The sequence below is a fragment of the Nasonia vitripennis genome, chromosome 5, assembly GCF_009193385.2.
Source record: "Nasonia vitripennis strain AsymCx chromosome 5, Nvit_psr_1.1, whole genome shotgun sequence".
Classification (NCBI taxonomy): domain Eukaryota; kingdom Metazoa; phylum Arthropoda; class Insecta; order Hymenoptera; family Pteromalidae; genus Nasonia; species Nasonia vitripennis.
In genome coordinates, this window is record NC_045761.1 from 12,601,912 (window position 1) to 12,615,912 (window position 14,001).

The 14,001-nt window shown below is 38.3% G+C and overlaps 1 protein-coding gene across 2 annotated transcripts; it reads left to right on the forward strand.

Annotated features, from left to right (window-relative positions):
• Positions 1 to 309: 309 nt before the first annotated feature.
• Positions 310 to 9,443, forward strand: LOC100120556 (protein MON2 homolog). 2 transcript variants are annotated; one of them, XM_001604139.5, is made up of 23 exons: positions 310 to 977; positions 1,341 to 1,475; positions 1,550 to 1,732; positions 1,820 to 2,056; positions 2,315 to 2,440; positions 2,525 to 2,722; positions 2,807 to 3,056; positions 3,138 to 3,291; positions 3,364 to 3,953; positions 4,020 to 4,390; positions 4,481 to 4,693; positions 4,775 to 4,950; positions 5,027 to 5,189; positions 5,266 to 5,667; positions 5,779 to 5,913; positions 5,993 to 6,243; positions 6,314 to 6,476; positions 6,548 to 6,691; positions 6,781 to 7,094; positions 7,165 to 7,346; positions 7,462 to 7,708; positions 7,797 to 7,879; positions 8,172 to 9,443. In XM_001604139.5, exons 1-23 carry the CDS (start codon positions 846 to 848, stop codon positions 8,342 to 8,344), a joined length of 5,022 nt encoding a protein of 1,673 aa, XP_001604189.2. In that variant the 5' UTR covers positions 310 to 845; the 3' UTR covers positions 8,345 to 9,443. The 2 variants fall into 2 exon arrangements, with proteins under 2 accessions (XP_001604189.2, XP_008206065.1); XM_008207843.3 differs by having other exon boundaries at positions 7,803 to 7,879.
• Positions 9,444 to 14,001: the final 4,558 nt, after the last annotated feature.

The following is a 14,001-nucleotide window of genomic DNA, read 5'->3' on the forward strand; positions in this document are numbered from 1 at the left end:
ACTACGCTTCACGACATTGATGCATTTTTTCTCGAATTCTAATAAAAATAAGAGACAGAGATTGTTGAGCAAAGATGAGTAGTAAAATCAGGTTTTGGTAGTTGGATGATTAAAATAACTGTAGTTTCATTATTTTGGAGCAACGGAGCAAAAGCAATTTAAAGAGCCCGCGCACCCACGTGACACCTCGGCAGCGTCCCAGCCCGTGATCCGTATGCGCGATTCTCATTGTATTTATATACACCTATCTATCATATATATCTATATTCGTGCATACTATATTTCAGTACAGTGAGTGTACACTGTACAGTACTACCAGTACTACAGTCCGCCGCAGACCGAGGAACTGTCTCATCCATATCTGATCGCTGATCCTACGTGAAATTGACAGCTGCTGATTCCGCGGCGGTCGTCTATACGTGTGCGAGCTGCACCACACGTACACATACACAAGCTCCGGCCAATAATAAAAGAAGAAGAAAAGGAGAGAGAGAGAGAGAGTGAGAGAGGAGAGGAGGGCCGAGGGCAGAAAAAGAAAACAGGGCGAGCGAGGAGGAGCGCCTATCTTATGCCCCGCACACACACACCAGTCGAGGTACTCCAGCAGAATTAGGTGGTAAAGTACACGTCGAACGCGCTGCTGCTTCGTTGTCAATTTGCTGCTGATAATCGGCATGCTGCCAACTCAGCCCGCACTCGGAGATCGTCTGGTGTGGTCGCTACCTCGCTGAACTGCACTGTCCCCGCCACGACATGAGCATCTTCCTCGTCGCTGGATAGGCTACGAGGTAACAAAACAAACACGTCAGGGAAGAACGTAGCGTTGGCCCGGGATTTGCTCGAGGATGTCAGGCGCACCCTCTGCCGCTACTGGGGCTGGCCCCCAGGAGAGCGTGGCCAAGTTCTTCGAGTCCTTGCAGGCAGATCTGAAGACGCTGGCTTCTGAGACCAAGAAGAAGTATCCCCAAATCAAGGAGGTAAGCGATTGTTGAATACGTGGTTTTTCTGAGGCACTGTATATCGAGTAAAGAGATTTATTTTGAACATTTGAGCACTGGAGTATTCGAGAAATAAATCATTTCAAGCATTTATCTCGTAGTTCAGCAATATTTCATTGGGCCAAGGCATGAATTCAAATGACTTTTATTCTATTTTATGATTTTAAAGATACAGAAAGCTTCTTAGGTAACAATCCTATTCTCTAGTAAATTTCTTGCATAGAATAATATTTCTCACAACAATGGCGCGCCGTTTTCAAGTCTTTTTGTTTATCACTTCTAATCGCTGTCAACAGAACTTAAAAATAGAATACTAAACTCGTTTGGTATTACCTGTTTCAGTCATGCGAAGAAGGCATAATCAAGTTGAGACAAGCAGCCTCAAATAATCAACCAGGACAAATATATTATGTTGTGAATCAGATCCTTTATCCTCTAGTCCAAGGTTGTGAGAGTAAAGATGTAAAGATTATTAAGGTATAGATTTATACTAATATCTATAATATAAAGTCTATTGTTGCTTGTCATTACAACAAAACATCCTATTTTAGTTTTGTCTAAGCACGATGCAAAGACTGATAACCCAGCAAGCTATTGATCAAAAAGGAGCTCGATACATCACAGATGCATTATGGACGCTAATGGAGGCAGGTATTGAAGAAGTCAAAGTTTTACAGACTGTAACTCTGTTGCTGACTAGTAATTCACTTGTTCATGGAGACACATTAGCAAGGGTAAGTTCTAATAGGATTCTATTATTTTTTATACTGTTGTACAATTTTAAGATGATGCAATAATTCAATGACTTTGTGATATTTCAGAATTTAGTACTCTGCTTTCGACTACATTTTACTAAAGATTCTACAACTATCAATACTGCTGGGGCTACCGTAAGACAACTAGTTTCCTTGGTGTTTGAACGTGTTGTAGCTGAAGATGAGCAATATACAGATCAACCAGTGAACGAAGAAAGCAATTTAGAAGAACTTAAAGTGCCTACAAACCAAGCACCAAAGGCTCTTAGGCCTTGTGCCGCCGATGCCTATTTAATGTTTCAAGTAAGATTATATTTATTAAAAAAATTATTTGTTTTCATGTTTGAAACAAGAAGATATTTTACACAAAAAAAAAACTGTTACTAGCTTGTGTTCAGTATCTTGAAGTATATCTGATAGATACATTTTCAAAGTTGTCATGGAATGGCCTGATAATGCTAGTTTTGTTATCTATATCTTTTAATGTTTTCCACTCTATTCTATCACTTACAGCACAATCTTTTTTTCTTATTTATACTAATTAGTATTTTTTCCTTAAAGGACTTAGTGCAATTAGTTAATGCTGATCAACCATACTGGTTGATTGGTATTACTGAAATGACGCGAACTTTCGGTCTTGAATTACTCGAGTCTGTTTTGACAAATTTTTCCTCAGTATTTTTTAAGGTAAGAAACGCATAAGATTTTTCAAAATATTTCAAATTTAATTTACAACGCACGAATATTCATTTTTTTTATTTTTGCAACCAGCACCCAGAATTCAGTTTTCTTCTCAAGGAACGTGTTTGTGCTCTTGTTATAAAATTATTTTCACCTAATATCAAGTATCGAAACTCTGTGCCAGCCTCAGTGCAGCAAGCAACACCTCTCGATAAACCTTATTTTCCTATCAGTATGCGATTACTGAGAGTAGTATCTATTTTGGTTCAAAAGTATCACTCACTGCTGGTAAGTTCGAAATCGAGACATTGATCATGGTTAATGTCAAGTTCTAAACTACAAATTGTAACCCATTTTTGAAAATCGTTTTAGGTAACAGAATGCGAAATATTTTTGTCCTTGATTGTTAAATTTTTGGATCCCGACAAGCCGCCATGGCAGCGTGCTTTGGCATTGGAAGTTTTGCACAAAATGACAGTACAGGCTGATTTACTGACGAGTTTCTGTAATTGTTATGATTTAAAGCCGCATGCCACTAATATCTTTCAGGATATAGTTAACAGTTTAGGCGCCTATGTACATAGTCTTTTTGTGAACCCACATATGGTACAAGCGAACACAGGTTAGCTCACATTATTAGTAGCTTATTTTTTAATTGACTCCAAAAAAAGTAGTGAATTATAATAAATTACTTTTTTATAAGGATCAACAGCTCCGATTGCCCAGGGTCAAGCACCTGCACTATTGGCAGGAATGCCCATAGGTCCGGGCGTTACTCCGCAGCCTGGATTTTATTCAAGAGGAATTTGGCTTCCAGTAGTTGCAACTTTCCCAAGTGGCCAAGCCAAATCAACATAGTAATATCAGTGCTCTTTTATATTTTGTTTTATAGTTTTTAAATTGTTTCTAACTTTTTATTTATCTAACAGTCTAGAAATGCTTGACAAAGTAGAGCCGCCACAAATTCCGGACGGTTATGGTATTAGTATTGCATACGCATGTCTCTTGGACATAATCCGGTCAATCGCACTGGCTATAACTGGTCCTCGGGAGGAAGGCTCATCAGCCGAGCGACGCTATGAGCCTAGCGAATCTGAGCGCAAGCTGCATGTGCAGCTAATTAACTCAAGCTGGTGCGGTCTTCTTGCTGCCCTGAGTCCGCTTATCGATGCCAGTACTGATGAATCTGCTACCGAAAATGTACTAAAGGAGATCCAGACGTTCGCTTCACTCTGCGGCTTGCTTGATTTGCACACGCCACGAGACGCATTTATTACTGCGATCTGCAAGGCATCCTTACCTCCGCATTACGCACTGACAGTGTTATACAGCGCGCCTCAGGGTATACCTAGTGCTGCGAGACAGCAACAACAACAAGATGCCTCCGCCGCGGGTAATGCCGGAGGAACAGGTTCCGGATCTGGTGGACAGTACAATCCATCAAATCTCGGAGACTCAGACTACAGGCAGCAGGTTGTTGCCGTTGGCACGCCTCTACCTACCGCTTCTCTGCCGATTGGTAAGTTTTACACTTAATAGAGTAAGTTAAGAAAAACAGAGATAATAACACTAATTTGTTTGACAGGTGCTCAACAAGGTCCTGTAATGTTGACGGTTAAGAACCTGCAGTGTATGCGCGCCCTATTGCTACTAGCCCATTGTCACGGCAGTATTCTGGGCAGCGCCTGGCATCTTGTGCTAACAACCCTGCAGCATCTCGCCTGGATTCTTGGACTCAAACCATCGACGGGCGGGTCGCTCAAGGCTGGACGTAGTGCTGCAGACTCGAACGCAATGCTCACTACCGCAGTGATGGCGGATTTGCCGGTACTTAGCGCAATGCTTAGCCGGCTCTTTGAAAGCAGTCAGCATCTTGATGACGTTGCTCTTCATCATCTCATCGATGCACTTTGCAAGCTCAGCCAGGAGGCAATGGAACTTGCTTATACTAATAGGGTATGAGTTTAAGCAATCTCTATTTTATTTTACGAGCTTTCTGTGGATGTTTATTCTGGGAATTAAAATATCTTACGTTAAATTTGACAGGAACCATCTCTTTTCGCGGTGGCAAAGCTTTTGGAAACCGGTTTAGTGAATTTACCAAGGGTAGAAGTTTTATGGAGACCACTTACGAATCATTTGTTGGAAGTTTGTCAGCATCCCCACATACGAATGAGAGAGTGGGGCGTTGAAGCGATTACATACTTGGTGAAGGCAGCGCTCCAGCACAAATATCCTCAGCCTCTTCGAGATAATCAAGTAATTTTGCTCTAGTTATGTCTCAATTTAATAATTTTTGTTTCTCGTTTAAATTACTTATGATTTTATTTAATTTTCCAGAAACTACAAACTCTTCTCCTAGGACCTCTTTCTGAATTATCATCTGTGCGACACGCAGACGTCAGACAGAGACAGTTAGAATGTGTACTACAGATTTTGCATGGTGCTGGTGAAACACTGTTTCATGGCTGGCCATTGGTGCTAGGAATCATTGGTGCAGTCTCTGATCATCATGGGTAAATCGCTGTCGTATATCAATTTCTCATAACATCAGAGAATAAAGTATATAACAAATTATTTCTGCATTTACAGAGAAGCTCTAGTTCGAATAGCTTTCCAATGTTTACAATTGGTCGTAACAGACTTTTTACCTGTGATGCCTTGGAGGTGCCTTCCGCTCTGCGTCGATACGGCAGCAAAGTTTGGCTCCCAAACTCAAGAGTTGAACATTTCACTTACCGCTGTTGGTCAAATGGTAGGTCAAAACTACATCTACCAATACAAATAATAAATCTAAGATCTTTATAAAAATTAAACCTTTATCATTCCAGTGGAATATAAGCGACTACTTTTATCAAAATCAAGAAAAAATATGTGCCTCGCTGAGAGGTGACTCGGCCTCCGTGTTTCCTGATTTCCCTGGCACGACGAATATGCCGCCTTTCGACAAGCTCTGGATGTGCTTATATGCACGTCTAGGTGATCTGTGTGTAGACCCACGACCGGCGGTGCGCAAGTCTGCCAGTCAAACGCTCTTCTCAACAATCTCTGCTCACGGCAGCCTGCTTCATCAGCCGACTTGGCAGGCCGTGCTTTGGCAGGTACTGTTTCCGCTGTTAGACAAAGTGAGGAGCCTGTCAAGCTCAGCGAGTAGTGAGAAAGTCGATACCTCCGGCAACATCCTTATCCACCACAGCAGAAATACCGCTCAGAAACAGTGGGCAGAAACACAGGTACGAATAATTATATGTGAATTACGCAACAAGAAAATAATAGGTTGCGCGATACAGTGTTACCATTTGAATAATTGAGAATGTTATGTAATGTTATTTTGTTTTACACAGGTACTAACTTTAAGCGGCGTTGCAAGAGTTTTTAATACGAAGCGTCAACTTTTACAAATGTTAGGAGATTTTCCACGCGCTTGGTCCCTACTTTTAGAATTTATTGAAAACTCTGCATTGAGTAAAAACAATGAGGTATGCAATATAACAAGTAAAATTGTGTAATTCTATTGAAAGAATTAAAATTATCATTTATTTGTAATTGACGTTACAGGTATCTCTAGCCGCCTTAAAGTCTTTTCAAGAGATCTTGTATCTTCCTAAAAATGCAGACAATAATGACCCAGCACAATCTGAGGATTCTGAGGCTCTGTGGATAGTTGCGTGGCGAATTTGGTTGAGCATAGGTCTGGATAGCACATCACCCCCTCAAGAAGGCGATATTGAACCCTATATTCCTTCACAAGCATTCCTTACTGCACTCGTTCAAATATTCCCTGCGGTTTTTCAACACGTTAAAAATAAGTAAGTTAGCCGATGTTTAAATTGAATAAAATAACGGAAAAATCCATATTATTAACGTTTATTGATTTAGATTCTCTGCCACGGATTTGCAAAAGTTGTGTCAAGTGTTAAAGAATGCAGTTGCAGTTCCAGTACACGGCGAATCGACACCATACATACTACCAACTGTGCCAGATGTCGTGCTTACACAGTTACAAGATGGTGTACTTCATTCAATGGAATTACTACAGAAGGTAAAATTGATAAATACTAATCTTTTGTGCTTTAACGAATAACCTTATTAAATCTTATGTCTATATTAAAGGAAGCACTGTCGACTCCAGAAAATCTGCAAACTATGATTGGCCCAATTTTCCTACAGCTTCTATATTTTTCAAAATTAGCTTGTGAAGCACCTACATATGGGAAAATTCCTACAAAGCACATCTCCCAAGTCAGAGGCGTATCTGTAAGTTCTTTTTAGAATTTTGATAAAATTCACAAAAATACTCGTCTAAAGCTTAAAAAATGATTATAACGAATACACTTTATTTTTAGGCCGATTGGGTTACTATGAACTACGTGCCTTTCGGAGAAAAAGCTCTGTCTATGGTCGTTAGCTTGTATCAAAAGACCGCGGATGAGATGGCTGTGATTGAAGGTCAAATCCTAAAACATATTATAGAAGCACTACATGTTCCTCTGGCAATGAAATATGCCTGCCCTTCGCATACAACGTGGAAACTAGCCGTAACGAGTCTCTTAGCTATTTTACATACAGGATTACCGCTTGCAAGAAATTATCCCGATCATTTCCAGAATATGTGGCAGGAGCTTGCCGATACTCTTGATCATTTTCTATTTCCGTCTAGGTAAATAAAATTAAAAAGCGCTTTGTCATTTTTTAATCAAAGTCTTAAATATTTATTATTTGGTGTTTAGTGTTATGAATACGGATCGTGGAGTCGAGGAAATCCAGGCAGATGAAGCAGTCGATTGTCAAGTAATGGAGCTTTTGAGAGACGAAGTTCTGCCGCATTCTCAGCATATTCCGCATCAGTTTATCTTAAGAGTAGTCATGCTCTTAAACAAAGGGTCTATTCATTCTGCCACTTCAAATATCGGTAATCTTTCAAACTTCTATTAAGATTTATTAATCAATACTTGCTTAGAAATATCTTTTCTTTTTATCATTTTAAATATCTTGAATTAATTAATGTTAATTATTTGTATTTATAGAAAAGAATGGCGAACCTAAATTAAGAGAAGAGTTTGCGAAAACGTGCTTCGAGACGCTTCTTCAGTTCTCTTTGCTAGACGGGCTGAACAACGAGATCGAGAACAACAGCACAGATAGCATCACTGAGCGTGATGAGGGCGGCGTCGCCGGACGACTTGCTGTCACAGCTCTGCTTCATAGATTTCAAGAGGTTCTAAAGAGATACATCGAGGACGAGCGACGAAGCGGCAAATGTCCACTGCCTAGGTAACGCCTGTCTTGCTAAGCCATCTAACACTTCGCTTCGTATTGGCATACGCTTTCCAAAAAAGGTCACTATAAAAATGTTTTCTAGGTACAGGTTGTCAGAAATATCCTTCGTTCTCAAAGCAGTAGCAACTCTTGTCGTTTCGTTGAAGAAAGCGCCTGCAAATAAGGGTGAGTTGTGCATTGATTTTTTTTGTGGTGATGGGTATTCTTTTTAGAGTTACTTTATGTAGCTTGGTTAATTCTTATAGTACATCTTCAAAACATGCAAAAGTATTTGTTGAGTACTATAAAGGTAAGGTGTGCAAAGCTATTTTTTGAAATTCTTTACATTACTAATCATCACAAGAAGGGGGTTAATGATTAATATAGCAATGATACCGTGTAAAGTTACATTGCTTAATTACTAATGTTACGCCTAAAACCAATACCTTATATTTTCGTACCTTTTAATCCAACGCAGTGGAGCGCTCAGTGTGGGAGCAGCTGATCGGCCTGTACCCCTGTTTGGTTGAGTGTACTGTAGCGACGGCCTCGAATCAGGTTTCGCGTTCGCTAAGAGAGGCCCTCATGCAGTATCACGATTTGCTGCGGCCTCCGAGCAACATCAACCCACCCACCTCAAACGGCGTCTGACCTAAGACCTACCTAACCAGAAGCAACGCCGCCTAATCAAAAGAGTCAGAGGAGGGGACTCGCTTCGAGCGATGAATCAATTTCTATCTATTTGCGAGACCGGCATTGCTGCTGCACAGTGCTAGAGGTATCGATTTTTTATTATACCTTCACTGTGGAGAGTGATCCATTTATGATGAATTGTAAGTGTTGAGAGAGCGATTTGTAATTCAAAGTATATATTTCGTATAGGAGCATGGTAAGTTTTTTTACTTGGAATGCAATTGGACGGATTGTTGAATTTTTTTAAATTTCTAAGAGATCCAATTATTTGATGCATTTTATTTTTGAGTACGGATGGATGATTTTTATTGTTGCAGTTTATTTATTTTTTTTCAATATCAGCAAGTTATAAAAATCAAGAAAGAAGGCGTGTAGCGGTGAGGACTAAGATTTTTAATGTTTCGTTGATTGTTTTTGTTTGAACTCTATAAGATATTCTAATCAAAGGTGAGAATTTATATTTACGAACAGTGTTTTAATCAACTCGCAACGTAATATATGCACGTGGAAGGAATTTTATGTACCTGGAGAAAGGACAATGAAAGGGACAAAGTTTAAATTAATCAATGCGATATCTCTGCTGCTTTTAACGTGTGCAAGTAAAAAAGGGCACATTAGACCGTGGCACAGAAATGCGCCATCTGTAGTAAGCACAAACAGAACGCGAGAGCATATTTTGTTTTCAATGCAACGATCTTTATGAGAACGATTTAATTGTGCTATGTATAATTAAATAATGATGAAAAGCAGCTTCGATGCGAAAAGTCTCGTTGAATTGTAATCAACGAGAACCGCGTGTAAATACGATACATATACATATATATCTATGAGATAGCGCTGACGCGCACACTCGTAAATTAGATACTTTTTATTCTGAGTGTATATAATGATTGAACAAACTACGAGAATCAATAGCGAATTTAATGTTGTCTGTAGATGGTTTTATAAATTTTAAAAAAGCGCCAGAATTGTATTCATGAGGTAACCGCATGAAATTTGCGAGCTGAGAGCTGTAATAATGTAAATAAAGCTATATAGATTCAAGTGCACGAAATAACTAAATGCGTTTTCAATTATCCCTCGACTAAAGATTTTTTTATTTTTGTGCTGGAATTTTTCGTTTCATTTAGCAATACATATTATTTAAAAAGCTTACCTTTTTACTAATATGACAGGTTCCAAAGAAATTGCACTTCACGTCATTTTATTATACAGAAAATGTATATTGCGTAGAAAATAGACAATATGGGAAATAGGAAAATACATGTTCTGCGGGAAGATAAATAAATGATAAACTCAATGATGTCGTCGGCAATAGACATGTATTTAGAAACAAAATATAGTAAAACATTGTTAAACAGAGATTTACAAAATACTGCTTACGATGCTCTTACTGTAAGTCATATGAACAAGAGCCTATTTTTGCAATTGCACTATAACAAATAAGACCCGTCAATCTACTTTGTTTACTTGTTCGCATCGCATATTTCACATTTAACTTTGTCCGCTATACTTTATGTCGTCTTCTGATCGAACATCAAACGACCGTCGGCTCTTTCTTATTAGAATTTTCTCAACATTCGTCCTACTGTTGGATTGGATTCACGTTTTGATGTTCTCATATTTGCTTTCTTCTCGCTTGTCCGAATTTCGCTTTCTATATTGCTTTGAGATTTTGTTCTATTTTTGCACGATATGGTCTACGAAGAAGGTAAATTCTATTTTTTATAGCAAAATTCAAATATTCTCCAAGATTTAGTGTGTAGCATCGACGAATTTTTCATTTATTAGTTTCCAAAAAATATGTACTTTTGTTTCTTGTCACAAGCGAAGAGTTGATAGCGAAAAGAAAGGCGACACAAACTTTTGCAAGAGGTAAACAATTGTAATAAACAAATAAATAATTCATCTTTAGAAAGACTGCATTTGAATCAATAACACAGTAATTCTGCACATTCAAAATACATAATATTCAGAACTTACTTATTTAACGTACGCTAAGGCTTAACGTTACTTACACCATTTACGTGTAACGCGATATATCCATTATAATCATATATTTACTTATTGTCAAGCAATAACAATTCAACATATTGGCTTACAGTTTATTCATTATATAGTAGTATTGACTTCAAATCTGACTCCTCGTTCGACTCGCCAATGACAATTCGATTTTTTCGCACAAAGTGTATATACTTGTTTCTCTCGGCGAGACGCAGAACGCAAAGACAGCTACTTATTTAGGAGATACATATACACGATATAATTCCTCAAAAGTCTTTGCAAAAGTCACGCGACTTTCATGTCTGCTCGTTTTCATTTTCCGAATATATAATATATGTATATTACGTATAAGATATCTTATACAAGTATAACGACTTGTACAAAGCGCTTTTCTAAAGTAACGGAGTCAAGAGAGTCTTTCCTTTCTTCGAGTATTTTCCAATTCCTCTTTGCTTTCTTTCTCTCTGTACGCGCCTCGCAGCGGCCCTCCTTCAGAATAGAATAGCTTTTTTCCTTTTATCGAGTCGCGACCCATACGCCGTGATGCGATCGCAGGTAGGCTTCTTTTTTTCTTTTGTTTTCTCGAGTCCGATGTTTATATAGAAAAGTAAGGAGTGTACTGTGCACTTTTACGTTTCCTCTACACTGTGTACAAATTAAAAGAAAGCCAAAGAACCGAAGAGTCGGCTTACAGATTCGCAGAATCGAAGGTTCCCTTATTACACTCTTTTGTATATCCCTGCGCGACTCTGCAGTTAAACCCACTTCAGTCCCTCTTGCGAAACTATAAATAAACGAGAATCCAAGCCGGGTTTATATACAAATAATAAAAGAGTTATTGTTTAGGGCAAATAAAAACTGCAGCGCTGCAGCTTGTGTGTACTATAAGTTAATTGCCGCAATTAGAAGAACTCGGAATTTGTTATAAAAGTATACCTAGGGTTAATATACTTTTCCATCCGTCGCGCACATGTCCGCACGGAAAAAAGCCCATCAGCAAAGCTCAAGCCTGCAGTTTTCTGCGAATCCGAGATAAAAAAAGCCAGTATAGAAGAAGAATCAATCCCTCTTGAAACCATGACTCTGTCAATCGTGCATCGCTTGTGTGATACAAAAAGGGGGAGAGAGGGAAGAAAAGAGCACAGGTATGATATCACGCACTCGCACGCATCGTGTACCTATAGAGCTATACCGCTGCGGATCGATCGCTGGGGCCGATAGACCGAATTGCGGCCGGTAATATACGCACAGGCATGTGCGTGTATGCATGTACCAAATACGCGCGCGCGCACGGCTTCGTTTCATCAAGTCGAAAGTTAATTAAGCGCGCGCGCGCGCGCGAGAGAGAGAGAGAGAGAGGGGGGGGGGAGAGATCTATACCGGTGGACTGCAGAGCATCACATTTATTTACGTCGAGTTGAAGAGTTTTCGAAAATTGTTCCTATCTATATATGTACTATCAAGCGATGTGACAAGGAGCCGCTGTCAAATCGATCCACTTGGAAGTCGTTTTTCAATTTGCATCCAGGCTCTAAGTGTGGGTGTATAGATGTATCAACGAGCTGGCGCACACGTGTAGGTGTTACATATAACCTTCGCAACCGCGTGGGCGGCTCATCTTTCCGTGCAGGAGGCTTTGATTATTAAAGCTCGTCATTGAACGCGTCGAGGCGTCTTGCAACGATGCTTGATCCGATAGAGTAGTGTGATATCGCGAAACTTCTACTCCTCTGCCGTTGCTCTTGCGCGGATGTGTGTGTGTGTGTGTGTATGCGTGTGTGACGCATTTATTTTACCGCAAGAGGGGATGCGTATATTTGGATTCGAATAATTTGTCGGTAACAAGGGGCTTTTGCAATGCAACTCTTACACTAGTGTCATTTGCTTTGTTGCTTTTATTATTATTATTTCTCATTACGTACACATCATCGTTTATTTAAAGTTTACGGGATTTTATTGACATTGACTGCGTGACACTCTTGTTATGCCACAATTTTTTTTACTTTATATATATTGTATAGAGTTTTTATTTTACATATTTTTTCTTCTTATCGAACAGACGTTAGAGTTTTTCATGTTCTTCACAATTGAAGTTTATACACATACCCTATATCAGAACATTATGCGTGGTACACAAAGTTACCTTTCTTTTGTAGCTTACGTAGAATTTCGGAGAAATATAGTTGAACCAAGCTTGCTGTTGCACTATAGTAATTACGTTTCTCACACGTATATATGTACGAATTAGTACAAAAATATGTAGCATCGATAAATAATTTCTTTTCTGCGTCTGGTTGGAACAGTATTTTATTAATATGTTATATCATCAGTTTATTCTGTTATAATATGTATACATATATCTGCTCTCGATTGGAAGAATATTTCATTATTTACAATAAATATAATGAAAAACGTAATTACCGGTGCAGTATGTTTTAAGTCTGTTACATTCAAGTGGTATACGAAAAATAAAAATTGTTCTTTTTCAAAACGACGTTTTTTTGTCTCTCGGCATACGTAATCTTGCCAACTGTGTAATCCACAAATAAACAAGTACGTACAATAACACTAATGCACATTCAAAATCAAAATAAATTCAATATATTATACGAACACATGATTTGTACAAAAACTGCTACAGCAACAGCACGTCATATTCGCATAATGCGTCATAAAAAGCTTGCAGAGATTGTTTTTAGACATATACTAGTGAGCAAATAGCAGCATTATTCACACCTCCGAATTCACTTTCGCAGCTATACGTAATCTAGTTATTATCGCATTATTATATTATTATCATATATAGTTATTGTCCTAATAGATCATGCATGTTAGGAGTGAGGAAATTAACGATTAATCCAATCACATTACATTTCGTTAACATCACATATTTGGAACATAACGTTCTGTTAATCAGTTTATGATATTCAAATTCAATCGAGATTGCGAGTGTTGCTTTTTTTCAACGGAAAAACTAACCTTGAAAAATGAAAAAGCGTCAATACTGTTTTATTTTCAAATTTTTCATTCATAAACAACACGAAGTGGACTCAAAATAAAACTGATTGGAAACACTGCACTTCTTCAAGTTTATCCGTCGACAGGGGTTGTTTAAAAAAATATACGTGCGTCAATTTAAAATCCAAGGTATAATCACTCCGCTTTTATTTGTACTATTAATGAGTTCGCTATTTTTCTGTTGTTGTTTGACACTTGCGTAAATCCGTGTTTGTGTATACGTGTGTTTGCATATCAGTACCTATATGCGTTAGATTACATGTCTATTTTGTACACGAAGGTCGGGATTTTCGTTGAGAGATCGATTATTCGAAAGAGACAAAAATAAAAATGTTCACATTCTGTGATTGCGTCACTCGATCAAACAATTTTTTGACATCAACGAGTATTTCTAGTATAAATAGAGATAAATATCCTTACCATCAGTGAAAATGTTTATTCGTTTTTACGTAACGTATTACAAATGAAAATTTGATTAAATACGTAGGAATGATATCTGTTAAACGGCAAATAATTATAAACAATTAGAACAATGCGTCTAAAATGTATGCAAACTATTGTTATCTGAATGATGTTCATTTATTTTTTTGATA

Excerpts from the sequence above, each read along its gene's own strand:
- LOC100120556 (XM_001604139.5), top strand. The coding sequence starts at position 846 with ATGTCAGGCGCACCCTCTGCCGCTACTGGGGCTGGCCCCCAGGAGAGC. Across the intron at positions 2,057-2,314 it reads ATGCCTATTTAATGTTTCAA|GACTTAGTGCAATTAGTTAA; the intron begins GTAAGATTATAT and ends TTTTCCTTAAAG. Across the intron at positions 7,709-7,796 it reads GGCAAATGTCCACTGCCTAG|GTACAGGTTGTCAGAAATAT; the intron begins GTAACGCCTGTC and ends AATGTTTTCTAG.